The 15398-nt window shown below is 44.6% G+C and overlaps 1 protein-coding gene across 1 annotated transcript in view; it reads right to left on the reverse strand.

Annotated features, from left to right (window-relative positions):
* Positions 1-11409: 11409 nt before the first annotated feature.
* ppp2r1ba (protein phosphatase 2, regulatory subunit A, beta a) overlaps positions 11410-15398 on the reverse strand; it is a 54501-nt gene continuing 50512 nt past the window's right edge. The window contains exons 14-15 of the mRNA XM_068053987.1: positions 14538-14629; positions 11410-12667 (exon numbers count right to left, since the gene is read on the reverse strand). Coding sequence (XP_067910088.1) covers positions 12651-12667; positions 14538-14629 — 109 coding nt within the window. The 3' untranslated portion in view covers positions 11410-12650. The remainder of the gene's footprint in view (positions 12668-14537; positions 14630-15398) is intronic.

Below are 15398 nucleotides of genomic sequence, written 5' to 3' on the forward strand. Positions count from 1 at the left end.
ATTGACAGGCAGAGAGATGTGGGCGTACAGGTCCACAAGTCACTGAAAGTGGCAATGCAGGTGGATAAGGTAGTCAAGAAGGCATACGGCATGCTTGCCTTCATTGGTCGGGGCACAGAGTTTAAAAATTGGCAAGTCATGCTGCAGCTGTACAGAACTTTAATTAGGCCACACTTGCGTGCAATTCTGGTCGCCACACTACCAGAAGGACGTGGAGGCTTTGGAGAGGGTACAGAGGAGGTTTACCAGGATGTTGCCTGGTCTGGAGGGCATTAGCTATGAGGAGAGGTTGGATAAACTCGGATTTTTTTCACTGGAACGACGGAGTTGGAGGGGCGACATGATAGAGGTTTACAAAGTTATGAGCGGCATGGACAGAGTGGATAGTCAGAAGCTTTTTCCCGGGGTGGAAGAGTCAGTTACTAGGGGACATAGGTTTAAGGTGAGGGGCAAGTTCTTTACACAGAGGGTGGTGAGTGCCTGGAACTTGCTGTCGGGGGAGGTGGTGGAAGCAGGTACGATAGCGACGTTTAAGAGGCATTTGACAAATACATGAATAGGATGGGAATAGAGGGATACGGTCCCCGGAAGTGCAGAAGGTTTTAATTTAGGCAGGCATCAAGATCGGCGCAGGCTTGGAGGGCCGAATGGCCTGTTCCTGTGCTGTACTGTTCTTTGTTTGATACAAAGAATTTTTAAGGGGATATTGTTAGGCAAACCCCCACCTGCCAAGACTGAGGCACACATTATTTCGCCACATGAACATTAAAACTTAAAAATTGCAAGTTCCTGACTGGAAGGATATTTGCATAGTACCAGATAGTGTGGAAACAAAGGGAGCCAGTCCCTGCCCCCAATACACAGAAAGAGGCCTGGTCAAACCAGTCGGTCACGTCACCACCTGCTGGCCAATTTGGGGAGTATTCAACTGGAAAAATAGATTTTGAACTGAGAATGCCGTGTGCTCGTAGACTGAGAACATCTCCTCTCTTGTCTGCCTGCTTCATCTCTTACCACGGAACTGAATCGTGTGAAAACACATGAAAAACAAAGAGAGAAAGGTTTCCTACGTGAACAAGGTTTTAAGAAGACTACTGGGCCCCAACGAAACACAAGACCTTATCTTCAATCAAGGACTACAGCAAGCTTGAGAAATAGTAACCAGATATTGCCTCAAACTGTTCTACTTATCTTTTTTTCTGCTCTTTTCTGTCCCTATTTGCATGTGTGTATCACGTGTGCATGCTAGTGTGGGTGCGTTGTAGGTGTGAACCGAATTAGAGTTTAAGGTTTAATAAATCTCATCTTCTTTAAACCAAAGAAGCCTTTTTGTGCTCATTTTTTTGTCTTATAATTGGAAAGTCGTGAACAAGAATTCACAAAGGGGGAAGCTCAAAACATTAAACCCTGTTTAAAATTAAACCCTGTTACAATAAGACCAGGCGAAGACGGCAAAAGGCCCCTAGACACATGGCTCACCTGGTCGTAACAATATAGATAGGTTCAGTGAGAGGACAAAAATTTTCAAGATGGTGTATTATGTGGGAAAATGTGAGGTTGTCCAGTTTGGCGGAAGAATAGATAAGCAGAATATTATTTAAATGGATAGACTGCAGAATACTGTGGTACAGAGGGGCCTTGTACATGCATCACAAAAAGTCAGCATGTTGGTACAGCAAGTAATTAGGAAGGCAAATGGAATGTTGGTCTTTAGTGCAAGGGTGACAGTGTATGAAAGTAGGGAAGTCTTGCTACAACTGTACAGGGGCTTTGGTGAGACCACACCTAGAGTACTGAGTACAGTTTTGGTCACCTTTATTTAAGGAGGAACATACCTGCATTGGAAGCAGTTCAGAGACGGTTCCCTAGGCTGATTCATGGGATGAGGGGTTTGTCTTATGAAGAAAGGTTGAGCCTATACTCATTGGAGTTTGGAAGATTGAGAGGTGATCTTATTGAAACATAAGATTCTGAGGGGGCTTGACAGGGTAGATTCTGAGAGGATGTTTCCCCTCATGGGGTAATTTAGCACGAGGAGGCAGAGTTTCAAATTTAGGGGTCTCCCATTTAAGACAGAGATGAGGAGGAATTTCTTCTCTCAGAGGGTCGTTAGTGTTTGGAATTCTCCTCCCCAGACAGCAGTGAAGACTGAGTCATTGAATATATTCAAGGCTGAGTTAGACAGATTTTTCATTGCCAAGGGAGTCAAGGGTTATGGGGGGCAGGCAGGAAAGTGGAGTTAATGGCACAATCAGATCAGCCATGATCTTATTGAATGGCAGAAGAGGCTCGAGAGGCCGAATGGCCCACTCCTGCTCCTATTTCTTATGTTCTCAGCTTTTGCTAGAGATCTTCCATTCTATTCTACTTGGGAAGTCATACATCCTAAAGCACAAAATTGGGACAACTGGTTAATCTTTATAGTATATTCTAGACATGTTCACAAAGCGGGCTGGGTGGGGCAGGAGAAAGTAAGAAGAAAAGAAAGGAGGAAAGAGAAAGCAAGAGAGAGCAAAAGAAAAAGAGAGAATTATTTAAGTACCTAAGTCAGCTGTGCCAGGAATGTAGCAGGAACAAATTGGACCGTCACTAACAGTTACCTGCATCAGTCAACTCTTCCTGTCTGATTAGAGATAAATTTGATCTCTTAGTAAAATTGCATGATTGTTTTTGTTTAATTCAGAGGTCTTGTTCACTTTGTCACAAGCATATTTAGGAAAGGTGATCTCATTGAAACATACAAGATTCCAATCGGGCTTGACAGGATAGACACTGAGAAGTTGTCTCCCATGTCTGGGGAAATCTGGAACATGGGGGCACAGTCTCAGGCTAAGGGATCAATCATTGAGGACTGCGATGAGGAGAAATTTCTTTACTCAGAGGATTGTGGATCTTTGGTATTCTCTATCTGTGGATGCTCCACCATTGGGTATATTCAAGGCTGAGATAGATTTTTAGTCTCTAAGGGAATCAAGGGATATGGGGAGCGAGCAGGAAAGTGGAATTGAGGCAGATCAGCCATGATCATATTGAATTGTGGAGCCGGCTCAAGGTGCCGTATGGCCTACTCCTGCTCCTATTCCTTATGTTCTTATCTCTCATCAATGCACAAATTAAACCAACTTCCTGAGACGACAAGACACTCGGTTCATGAAACTGCTTTCATCCAATACATGCAAGGTTCCTTTATGGTATGCAGTTCAAAAGCAGCTTATTCTTAGCTGACACAGTTCTTAGTGCATCATCAAAATGACAAATAACCACGTAAGTGTAGATGGTTCATAGGCAGGCAAGAGTTATTTTTAGTTCACTAAAAAAATGTCAAAAGGGTATCACCAGGAAAACATGACAATTTTCCTGTTATGTTACAGGGTCATTACCTAAAATACTTTATCTGCAGCTGTTGAACAGTTAAATCACTTGAAGTAATGCTTCTGGAACATGCATTCATTTACTTAACATCTCTGACTTGCCATTAGTGTCCCAGTAGATTTTCATCAAATTATCTCTGTTCTGCCAGCTACCACCAGGGTCAAATTTAAAATTTATCCTTCAAGTAGTTTTTTTATTCATTCATGGGATGTGAGCTTCACTGGCAAGTATTTGTTGCTCATCCTAATTGCCCTTGAGAAGGTGGTGGTGAACCGCCTTCTTGAACTGCTGCAGTCCATGTGGTGAAGGTACTCCCACAGTGCTATTAGGGAGGGAGAGGGGGGAGAGGTTTCCAGGAATTCGACCAGTGACAGTGAAGGAACAGCGATATAGTTCCAAGTCATGTGCCTGCTGCCCTTGTTCTTCTAGGTGGTAGAAGCCACGAGTTTGGAGGGTGCTGTCGAAAAAGCCTTGGTGAGTTGCTGCAGTGCATCTTGTAGCTGGTACACACAGTCGCCACAGTGCACCTGTGGTGGAGGAAGTAAATGTTTAAAGTATCGACTGGGTGCCGTGCAGTCTTTAGGCTGGATGGTGTTAAGTTTCTTTAGTGTTGTTGGAGCTGCACCCGTCCAGAAAAGTGTAGAGTATTCTATCACAATCCTGAGGCTTTGGGGAAATCAGCAGGTGAGACATTCACTGCAGCTTAGCCAGCTTCCTTCCTACTTGCCCTTGCAGCCAGAGTATTTACGTGTCTGGTCCAGTTAAGTTTCTGGTCAATTGTGACCTCCAGGATGTTGATGGTGGGGATTTAATGATAGTAATGGCATTGAATGTCAAAGTGTGGTGGTTAGACTCGCTATCTGAAGTTAAACACTGGCACTTTGCTGGCACAAATGTTTCTTACCAGTTATCAGCCCAAGCCCAAATATTGTCCAGGTCTTGCTGCACTGCTTCATTTGCTGAGGAGTTACAAATGGAACTGAATACTGTACAATTATCAGTGAACCTCCCCACTTCTGACATTATGACTCCCTTTGAAGTCAGTTACTATTAAAACAACGACAAACCTAGAGCACTGTATTGGAAAAGGAAGAGTGCTAAGTAAATAGGATGGGAGGTAAGGAAAACACCACAAAAGGAGACTTGCTGAAGGAAATAGGAATTTTTTTGTGCTGTGACTGTGAGCACGGCCTCTGGGAGCCAAGACTAGTGTCCCGCTCGCCCAGCATGTGCAACCAATATTGCGGTCTTGCTTGCGACAAGCGGGAGCCTAACTGAAGCACATTTACTCCCTATTGCCAGCTGTGCTTTCATCAACTTGCTGCTTGCCCGGAGATCAGAGGGGAGAGAAAAGATTGAGGGAGGGAAGGAGAAGGAGAGATCGGAAGGGAGAGAGAAGGGGGATAGAAGATCTGGGGGGTGGGGGGGGAAGAAACGAGAAATGATCAGGAACAGGATGGAGCACAGAGAACAGTGGAGGTGGACGGTGGGTGGGAAGTGATCCAGGTCAAGAAGAGGGCTATGCAAGGGAGAATGTAATTCAATTGGGAAGATGGATCACATTCTCCCCCTGTCCTCAGTTAGATCTGGATTATGCTCTTTCCCCCCACCCCCCTTACACCTGCATTATGTTCTCCCTTTGCAGACAAGGTTCATACTCTTGATCATGAACCAAAGCGAGACAATTTCTTGAAAACTTGGCATGTTTGGGAAGTGACTGGACCGGACAGAATCTGGAAATGACAACACTGTCACTGATCACTTCGTAATGCAAAAGCTGACCCCTACACTTTATACCCAATAAACCTGTTAACAAGCCATTAGCAACATACAATGCCCCAATCATCACAGCTCTCAGCCAGAGATTTTAGTTTGACAGAGCGATTAACGACAGTGTGGATTCTTCTAGTTTTCGGTCAACCCACAATGCCTTCCTCCACGTGTCTTCCAGCCCACTCAATTATGTCACTCAGCACATTCTAAAAATCTATGGCTCCACTGGTGATTTCAACTTGCAACGTCACCTCACTCAAATGGAATGAGTCACTAAATCTGTGACACCTAATCTGTACTAATGCTTTGTCTTTCAACACACCATATTGTTTGCCTTTGCTCCGTGACCTTTTGGTCAGCTATGTGGCCTGGTCCAATCTAGACCTCCTTTGTTATCTCTTGCCCCACCCCCGCCTCACTTGCTTATAACCTGTGACTTTTCGAATATTTGTCAGTTCCGAAGAAGGGTCACTGACCCGAAACGTTAACTCTGCTTCTCTTTTCACAGATGCTGCCAGACCTGCTGAGTGGTTCTAGCATTTCTTGTTTTTATTTCAGATTTCCAGCATCCGCAGTATTGTGCTTTTACTAAATCAACCTTACTGTTCAAATTACAGAAATTAGTCAATGCTGTGAATGTCAAATTTAGCCTCACAGCAAGTTACAGCATCCTGCATGATCTTGTGTATCACCTGTATATGGGGTCACAATTTTGTGGGGTTGCACCTGTCAACTCAAACTTGGCACTGGTGAACAGCTTGGCGGAGGGAAGGTGCTGTCCAATGGCTCTATTACCAATCTGCTGGTTTAAACACAAAGTTCTGTAGATACTGAAAGTCTGATAAAATGCCAGCAACAGAAAATAAGGCAGCATTTACGGAAAGAGGAACAGATAAATGTTTTACATTCTGATGAAAGGTCATTGACTTGAAATGCTATCTCTGCACTCTCCACAGATACTGCGTGACTTGCTGAGCATTTCCAACATATGTTGCATCACTCAACTGTTGATTGGGAGAAGGTCTATAGGGCAGGCTGTACCTGACCACATTAGAGTTATCTTGTTTTCCTACATTAACAGGTAGATGCTGTTACCATAGCTGCACTGCAGCAGTTTGATTCAGGAAGTGGGGAGTTCTGATGCATAGGTCTTCTGCATCTTACCTGGAACATCTGCTGTGCCCAGTGCACTAGGCCATTTCCTCATTGCATGCCGAGTGAACCAGTGCAATTAATCTTTAAGAGGGATAAAACCAGTAATTACAAGCCAGACAAACTAATGATGATAGTAGGGAATTTTCAGAGCCAAGAAAATAGGACAAAATTAATTGGCATTTGGAAAACACAGACAGTCAATATGGATGAAAAGACAAATCATGGCCGAAATTTTATGGTGGGTCGACGGGAGCCAGCCTCCAATGCAAAAGTCGGTGGTGAACCTGCTTCTGCCTCTCCTGGGGATCCATTCCGTATTTTACAAGTCTCCAGGCTTTAACTGTTCCAAGACGAGACTTGCAGGGAGAAAGTCCCGCCTCATTGAGCTGCTGGCCATCACCATCCCCGGGCACATCCTGTCCTATCAGCAGGACAGACCCAGCACAGATGGCCGCACAGTGGTAAAGTCAGGAGGGAGATACCCTAGCAGTCCTCAACATCAACTCCAGACCCCATGAGGTCAAACATGGACAAGGAAACCTCCTGTTGATTACCACCTACCGCCCTCCCTCAGCTGATGAATCAGTACTCCTCCATGTTGAACACCACTTGGAGGAAGCACCAAGGGTGGCAAGGTCACAGAATGTACTCTGGGTGGGGGACTTCAATGTCCATCACCAAAAGTGGCTTAGTAGCACCGCTACTGACCAAGTCCTCCAGGACATATAGCTGCTAGACTGGGTATGTGACAGGTTGTGACGGAACAAAGAGGGAAAAACATACTTGGCCTCGTCCTCACCAATCTGCCTGCTGCAAATGCATCTGTCCATGACAGTATTGGCAAGAATGACCACTGCACAGTCCTTGTGGAGATGACATCCCACCTCCATCCTGTTGTGTGGCACATCCACCATGCTAAATGGGATAGATTTAGAACCGATCTAGCAGTGCAAAACTGAGCATCCATAAGGTGCTTTGGGCCATCAACAGAAGCAGAACTGTACTCGACCACAATCTGTAACCTCATGGCCTGGCATATCCCCCACTCTACCATTACCATCAAGCTGGGAGACCAACCCCGGTTCAATGAAGAGTGCAGGAGGGCATGCCAGGAGCAGCACCAGGCATACCTCAAAATGAGATGTCAAGTCAACCTGCTGAAGTTACAACCCAGAACTCTTTCTTTTTGGGCCTCCTTATCTCGAGAGACAATGGATACGCGCCTGGAGGTGGTCAGTGGTTTGTGAAGCAGCGCCTGGAGTGGCTATAAAGGCCAATTCTGGAGTGACAGGCTCTTCCACAGGTGCTGCAGAGAAATTTGTTTGTTGGGGCTGTTGCACAGTTGGCTCTCCCCTTGCGCCTCTGTCTTTTTTCCTGCCAACTACTAAGTCTCTTCGACTCGCCACAATTTAGCCCTGTCTTTATGGCTGCCCGCCAGCTCTGGCGAATGCTGGCAACTGACTCCCACGACTTGTGATCAATGTCACACGATTTCATGTCGCGTTTGCAGACGTCTTTATAACGGAGACATGGACGGCCGGTGGGTCTGATACCAGTGGCGAGCTCGCTGTACAATGTGTCTTTGGGGATCCCGCCATCTTCCATGCGGCTCACATGGCCAAGCCATCTCAAGCGCCGCTGACTCAGTAGTGTGTATAAGCTGGGGATGTTGGCCGCTTCAAGGACTTCTGTGTTGGAGATATAGTCCTGCCACCTGATGCCAAGTATTCTCCGAAGGCAGCGAAGATGGAATGAATTGAGACGTCGCTCTTGGCTGGCATACGTTGTCCAGGCCTCGCTGCCATAGAGCAAGGTACTGAGGACACAGGCCTGATACACTCGGACTTTTGTGTTCCGTGTCAGTGCGCCATTTTCCCACACTCTCTTGGCCAGTCTGAACATAGCAGTGGAAGCCTTACCCATGCGCTTGTTGATTTCTGCATCTAGAGACAGGTTACTGGTGATAGTTGAGCCTAGGTAGGTGAACTCTTGAACCACTTCCAGAGCGTGGTCGCCAATATTGATGGATGGAGCATTTCTGACATCCTGCCCCATGATGTTCGTTTTCTTGAGGCTGATGGTTAGGCCAAATTCATTGCAAGCAGACGCAAACCTGTCGATGAGACTCTGCAGGCATTCTTCAGTGTGAGATGTTAAAGCAGCATCGTCAGCAAAGAGGAGTTCTCTGATGAGGACTTTCCGTACTTTGGACTTCGCTCTTAGACGGGCAAGGTTGAACAACCTGCCCCCTGATCTTGTGTGGAGGAAAATTCCTTCTTCAGAGGATTTGAACGCATGTGAAAGCAGCAGGGAGAAGAAAATCCCAAAAAGTGTGGGTGCGAGAACACAGCCCTGTTTCACAACCCAGAACTACTTGCGTGACAAACTGCGTAAGCAGCATGTGATAGAGCTAAGCGATTCCATAAGCAACGGATCAGATCTAAGCTCTGCAGTCCTGCCACGTCCAGCCGTGAATAGTGGCAGCCAATTAAACAACTAACTGGAGGAGGTGGCTCTACAAATATCCCCATCCTCAATGATGGGGGAGCCCAGCACATCAGTGCAGCAGATAAGGCTGAAGCATTTGCAACAACCAGCCAGAAATGCCGAGGTGATGATCTCTGCCTCCTCCTGAAGTCCCCAGCATCACAGATGCCAGACTTCAGCCAATTCAATTCATTCCGTGTGATATCAAGAAACGACTGAAGGCACTGGATACTGCAAAGGCTATATTCCAGCAATAGTACTGAAGACCTGTGCTCCAGAACTTGCCGCACCCCTAGCCAAGCTGTTCCAGTACAGCTACAACACTGGCATCTACCCAGCAATGTGGAAAATTGCCCAGGTATGTCCTGTACACAAAAAGCAGGACAAGTCCAACCTGGCTAATTACCGCCCCATCAGTCTACTCTCAATCATCAATAAAGTGATGGAAGGTGTCATCGATAGTGCTATCAAGTGGCACTTGCTGAGCAATAACCTGCTCAGTGACGCACAGTTTGGGTTCCGCCAGGGCCACCCAGCTCCTGACCTTCTTATAGCCTTGGTTCAAACATAGGCAAAAGAGCTGAACTCAAAAGGTGAGGTGAGAGTGACTGCCCTTGACATCAAGGCAGCATTTGACAACAGTATGATATCAACGAGCCCTAGCAAAACTGGAGTCAATGGGACGCAGGGAGAAAAGTCTCCGCTGAATGGAGTCATACTTAGCTCAAAAGAAAGATGACCGTGGTTGTTGGAGGTCAATCATCTCAGCTCCAGGACATCACTGCAGGAGTTCCTCATGGTAGTATCCTAGGCCCAACCATTTTCAGCTGCTTTGTCAATGGCCTTCCTTCAATCATAATGTCAGAAATGGGGATGTTCGCTGATGATTGCACAATGTTCAGCACCATTCGTGACTCCTCAGATACTGAAGCAGTCCCTGTATAAATTCAGCAAGACTTGGACAATATCCAGGCTTGGGCTGATAAGTAGCAAGTAACATTCGCACCACACAAGTGCCAGGCAATGACCATCTCCAACAAGAGAGAATCTAACCATCTCCCCTTCACATTCAATGGTATTACCATCGCTGAATCCCCCACTGACATCATTCTGGGGGTTACCATTGACCAGAAACTGAACTGGAGTAGCCATATAAAAACCATGGCTACAATAGCAGGTCAAAGGCGAAGAATTCTGCGGCAAGTAACTCACTTCCTGACTCCCCAAAGCCTGCCCACCATCTACATGGCACAAGTCAGGAGTATGATGGACTACTCTCCACTTGCCTGGATGGGTGTAGCTCCAACATTCAAGAAGCTCAACAGAGAAGGCTGAGGGGGGACATGATTGAAGTGTACAAGATTATGAGGGGCATTGACAGGAAGAAACTTTTTCCCTTGGTGGTGGGGTCAAGAATCAGGGGGCATAGATTTAGGGTAAGGGGCAGGAGGTTTGGGGGGATTTGAGGAAACGTTTTTTCACCCAGAGGGTGGTTGGAATCTGGAACACACTGCCTGAAGAGGTGGTGGAGGCAGGAACCCTCAACATTTACAAAGTATTTAGATGAGCGCTTGAAACACCATAGCATATAAGGAAATGGGCCAAGCGCAGGAATATGGGATTAGAATAGTTGGGTGTTGGATGACCAGCACAGACACGATGGGCTGAAGGGCCGGTTTCTGTGTTGTATAACTCTATGACTTTAAAGCAGCCCGCTTAATTGGCACCCCATCCACAAATATTCACTCCCTCCACCACTGACACAGTGGCAGCAGTGTGTACCGTCTACAAGATGCACTGCAGCAACGCACCAAGGCTCCAGACAGCACCTTCCAAACCCGTGACCTCTACCACCTAGAGGGACAAGGGCAACAAATGCATGGGAACACCACCACCTGCAAGTTCCCCTCCAAGCCACACACCATCCTGACTTGGAACTATATCGCCGCTCCTTCACTGTCGCTGGGTCAAAATCTTGGAACTCCCTTCCTAACAGCACTGTGGGTGTACCTACCCCACATGGACTGCAGCAGTTCAAGACAGCAGCTCACTACCACCTTTGCAAGGGCAATTAGGGATGGGCAATAAATGCTGGCCTAGCCAGCGACCCCCTTATCCCATGAATGAATTTTTAAAATATGGCAGGAAGTGGTCAATGTAAGCAAAACCAGTACTAGTCTGAAAAAGTGTAGTCTTCAGGAAGAAAATACAGCACTGAAGCTTTGCTACTCTAAAGCTTCATGTACTTTATTACAGCAAAAGCGAGAGTAAATTGGTTGGCACATCTTCAATTTTATACTGAAGACAGATAATGTTTACAAGACATCAAAAAGGATGCAGCCTGCTACAGTCAGTCTTTCCACTTTGATCCTATTCATTGGAATCAATTTGCTACTTTCACGTTGATGACAAATTTTGAATTAACCATTAGATCTTTGTATGTTTGGACTAGTTTAAAGGCAAGATTAGCGAATGGTACGCCAATAAAATGCACACCAATTTTAAAAGCAAAACAGCAGGAAACAATTATGAAAAAACAGCATACCATGCACTTTTTATGGCTTTCACAGTCTATCAAGAAGAATCTAACCCTGTAGCTTTCAAGTTTGCAACACAAAACAGTTTGCCTTTTTCCACTTTATTCGGACGACAAACATATTCGTGTGATATACAAACTAAAGAAAACATCAACTGGCAAATGAGTTAAATCCATTTAACATGATCTAAAATTGTTCACAAAGACCAATGTTGAAAGCAACTTTCAATTGTAAAAATGCACGATTTTCAGTATTGACAGCTTCCAAAACTCGACTACCCCCATCGACTGGAATGACACGATTTCTTGTAGTTCTGTTCTGCGAGTCTTAGCTGCAAGTTCCACTCCGTTTCACAGCGGAACTGGAGAATCTACATAACTAATAAAGTACATGCAATACAGCCTAACGGGGAAAATGTTATAAAATTACTGAATACCCACAATATCTGTTGGCACCAACGTTATGTCATTGAAATTAATACACTTAAGCAGAGGGGAGGCATTTACATTTGTGTTGAAACTAAGACAATTCCTTAGCTGTCTGATCAAAAACCTGACAAGAGTGGTTCTCCTTTTGAATAAAAATGAACAATCTGCAGTTCCCAAAAAGATAATTTTGCCACAAGTCAATGTAATCAATGATGACTGACGATAAAGGAAAAAAATGAGAAAGATGGAAATTATGGAAAAGATGGCAGGTCATTCAGCAGTTTAGAGAGAAAAAATCGATTAACATTTCAGGTGGAACCCTTCATTAGGACTCCAACCTAAAACACTAATCTAACCTTTCACTTTCAGGTGACAGACCTGCTGTACATTTCCAGCATCTTCAGTTTTATTATCGTTTATATTTGCCGTTGGGATGCACTCAAAAGTCTTTTAGGATGGTGTTTTTGGCAGGTTGGGTGGACGTAATATGCTGGCAAGTGTTGAATACAATTGAATTTTGGTACAATGATAGTTATATTAAGGGGTCACCTAAGTAAGCACTACTTAAAACACAATCCCACTATCCCCATTTATCGTAGTCAACAGCTAAATCCTTTAGATGCATGATGTCACTGGGTACGCTACAACCAATGAAAATAAATAAATGTAGCTCACAATTACAATCACTCAAGCTAAATTTAGGCAGCAGCAAATCACAGAGATTAGAGTCCCCAATGCAGCCAAAATCCAGTGACTCTACCAATGATACATTTACATTTTTTCAAGGTTTTTAAAAAAAAAGTAACAATAGAACACAATTTTCAATGACGTCAGCACCAGCAGGAGGATCTTACTGCAAATAAGGAAAGATAATTTCTTCATTTTGCTCTTTTTCTTTCTATGCCAAAGCAAGAACTAGATAAAGGAAAGAGAAGTATGTATTATTTTACAGATTAAATATTAAAAGGGAAAACAAATGTCAACACTGGCAACATGAATTTAAAACAGAAAATAATCGAAATGCACACTCAAAGCCAGAATTTAAAAGGGAGGAAAATGAAGATAACATTTTGAGAGAGATTTGAACAAAGGGTTCAAACTGAGATAGTAACCATGATTTTCCTTCTGATGTTGGAAGATCTCTTGCACATTACAAATGAATTCATTATTTAGAATAGTTATCAAACATTATTTCCTGTTGTTTCAAAACCTACCAGCTTCTACTGAACCTTTTTTGTCTGAACTCAAGAATTCTAAAATATGAGTATGGCTTAGGGAGGAACAGCAGACACGAGTCACCCATTTCTGACGGAATGCCACACAATTGGTCAAAAGCATCACAAAGAAAAAATGAACAAGCTTGCATTTCTATAGCGCCTTTCACAACCCCAGAACATCCCAAAATAGATCACACCCAATTAACTACTTTTGAATTTCAGCCATTTCTTTACTGTAGGGCAATGGCTGTCACAATGGGCACAGCAAGGCCCCAAGAGCCATGAGAAAAACAACCCAATAAACTGTTGATGGGTGTTGGTTGAGGGATAAATGATGTCCAGAGTACAGAGAACTCCCCTGCTCTTCTTAAAAGAGTGCTGTGGGATCTTTTACACCACCCAAGAGGCAGATGGGGCCTTGGTTTAACGTCCAATCTGAAAGAGTACTGCACTGGGCTATCAACAGATTATCTGTTCAAGGTTCCAGACTGGGTCATAAACATATAACGTTCTGACTGAGAGGGGAGTGCTACCACTCAGCCAAAGCTGACACCTCTCCAAGATAATTTCAGCATTTCAAGCTTTCTGTTCATAAACAAGTGTCAGTTCATTTATTGGTGACCCTTCCAAATGTCACTGTAATGGTTTTATTTCTATTCATGATTTTCTCCCTGGTTTTCAGGTGTAAACATTTTTTTAAAAAAAGCAAACAGCTAGTTTGGATACTATCAGAATTCAAAATTTGTTTCACCTCCATCTTTAGACATATTGGGGACTGCTCAATTCTTCCTTGTACTTCAGAGTGTAGTTACATGTAGTTTATTACATAGACATCTTCTGGTTAATTCTATCTAACAAAGAAACATAGAAAATAGGAGCAGGAGTAGGCCATTCAGCCCTTCGAGCCTGCCATGCCATTCATTATGATCATGGCTGATCATCCAACTCAGTAATCTGTTCCTGCTTTCGCCCCATATCCTTTGATCCCTTTAAACCCAAAAGCTAGATCTAATTTTTTTTTTTGATATTTTACTCATGGCAAGTGGGTGTGCTGGGGACGTGAAAGGTCGCCCAGCGATAGCTGCTGGCCTTTCCGCGCCCCGGTGGGGGAGCATGGCAGTCAAGCACAGGGTGTCCGATTGAGGGCCGCCCCCGCCTCCCAACCCACCCCCAGGACCCAAGACACCCCATCCCACCAAATGACCACTCCAGCCTCACCAGGGAAGGACCAATCCCCCTAGTGAGGCATGCCCCTACTTACTGTTCCTCCTCGATCCATGGTGTCGGCTGGACTGCCGTCCCAGCAGTGGCCACCGCTCCTGGTGGTGCTGCTGGGACTAAGAGCTGCCGGTCTGCCGACTGGCCGGCAATCATCTACCATCTACAAAGTATGTAAAAAGGATGCCATTGTATCATGAGGACACAAATAAATCAAGATTCTCAGGAGCATTCAGGTGGTATTCTGCATTGGAGGTCTGGCAATAAATAAATTGACCAATAATGGGGATTTCAACTATTTGAAGGAATATCTATTCTGACTCCAAATAGCATTCAAAGCAACAACTTACCAGTTATAGCTTCCTGTGCAAAGTACTTTACGTCCATATCTTGGTCCTGACTCAGTTTCTCCAATATTGGTTTGACTTCGCTTTGTAAAGTGCTGTGATGTAAAAACATTTTAGCTTTTGGAAACCAGAGTAGCCTTTGCAGAGCAAAAATCAGAAATACCAGCACTTTATTTTATTACACTGAAAGCCACAATTACAGTGGATATTGTACTTTGAATAAAATTTACTCTAATTCCTCTCCTCCTCCCACCTCTACCACAAACTGCTCACTAGTCTGAAACAGGCCAGCTGACCTCAGCTGAATGGTAGTGAGAGAAGCTGCAATTGGGCTCCTTTTTTTGAGCAAGAGGATGTGAAGCGGAGGGGAAGGAAAACAAAAATCACCTAAAGGGGTCATTTTAACTTGTGGCGATGGTGGCAGAGAACGGGCAGTAGGAAAGGAGCTTCCTTTCCATGGAGAACATAATCTGGCAGATTGCATAACTTGTGGCTAATCCACGATCACACTTTCCACTATTGCCAGAAGTCAAAATTACCCCAAGGCTTTCAGTCCTAACAGTTGCAGTTCAACAGTCACTGCTTAAGAATGTACGCAAGTGAAGACATAATTAGGTTTAGCCGTAATGGCCCCTACAGTTAGATAGCTAGCCGGCACTCACTCCTATGAATAATGGATAATTTGACAGGTCTACTGGCAGCTGCAGAATTTACTGCATTGTGGGTCACTGGTATCAGGAAGAAAAGGGGCTTGGGGGGGGAAAGAGAAGATTGCAATTGGGCAGGAGAACTATTTATAAGCATTTGTTTGTAGAACTAAAACAAATGCCAACAATTTCAACCAGGTCCACTCACACTGGAGTG

Source organism: Heterodontus francisci, chromosome 22 (genome assembly GCF_036365525.1).
Source record: "Heterodontus francisci isolate sHetFra1 chromosome 22, sHetFra1.hap1, whole genome shotgun sequence".
Classification (NCBI taxonomy): Eukaryota; Metazoa; Chordata; class Chondrichthyes; order Heterodontiformes; family Heterodontidae; genus Heterodontus; species Heterodontus francisci.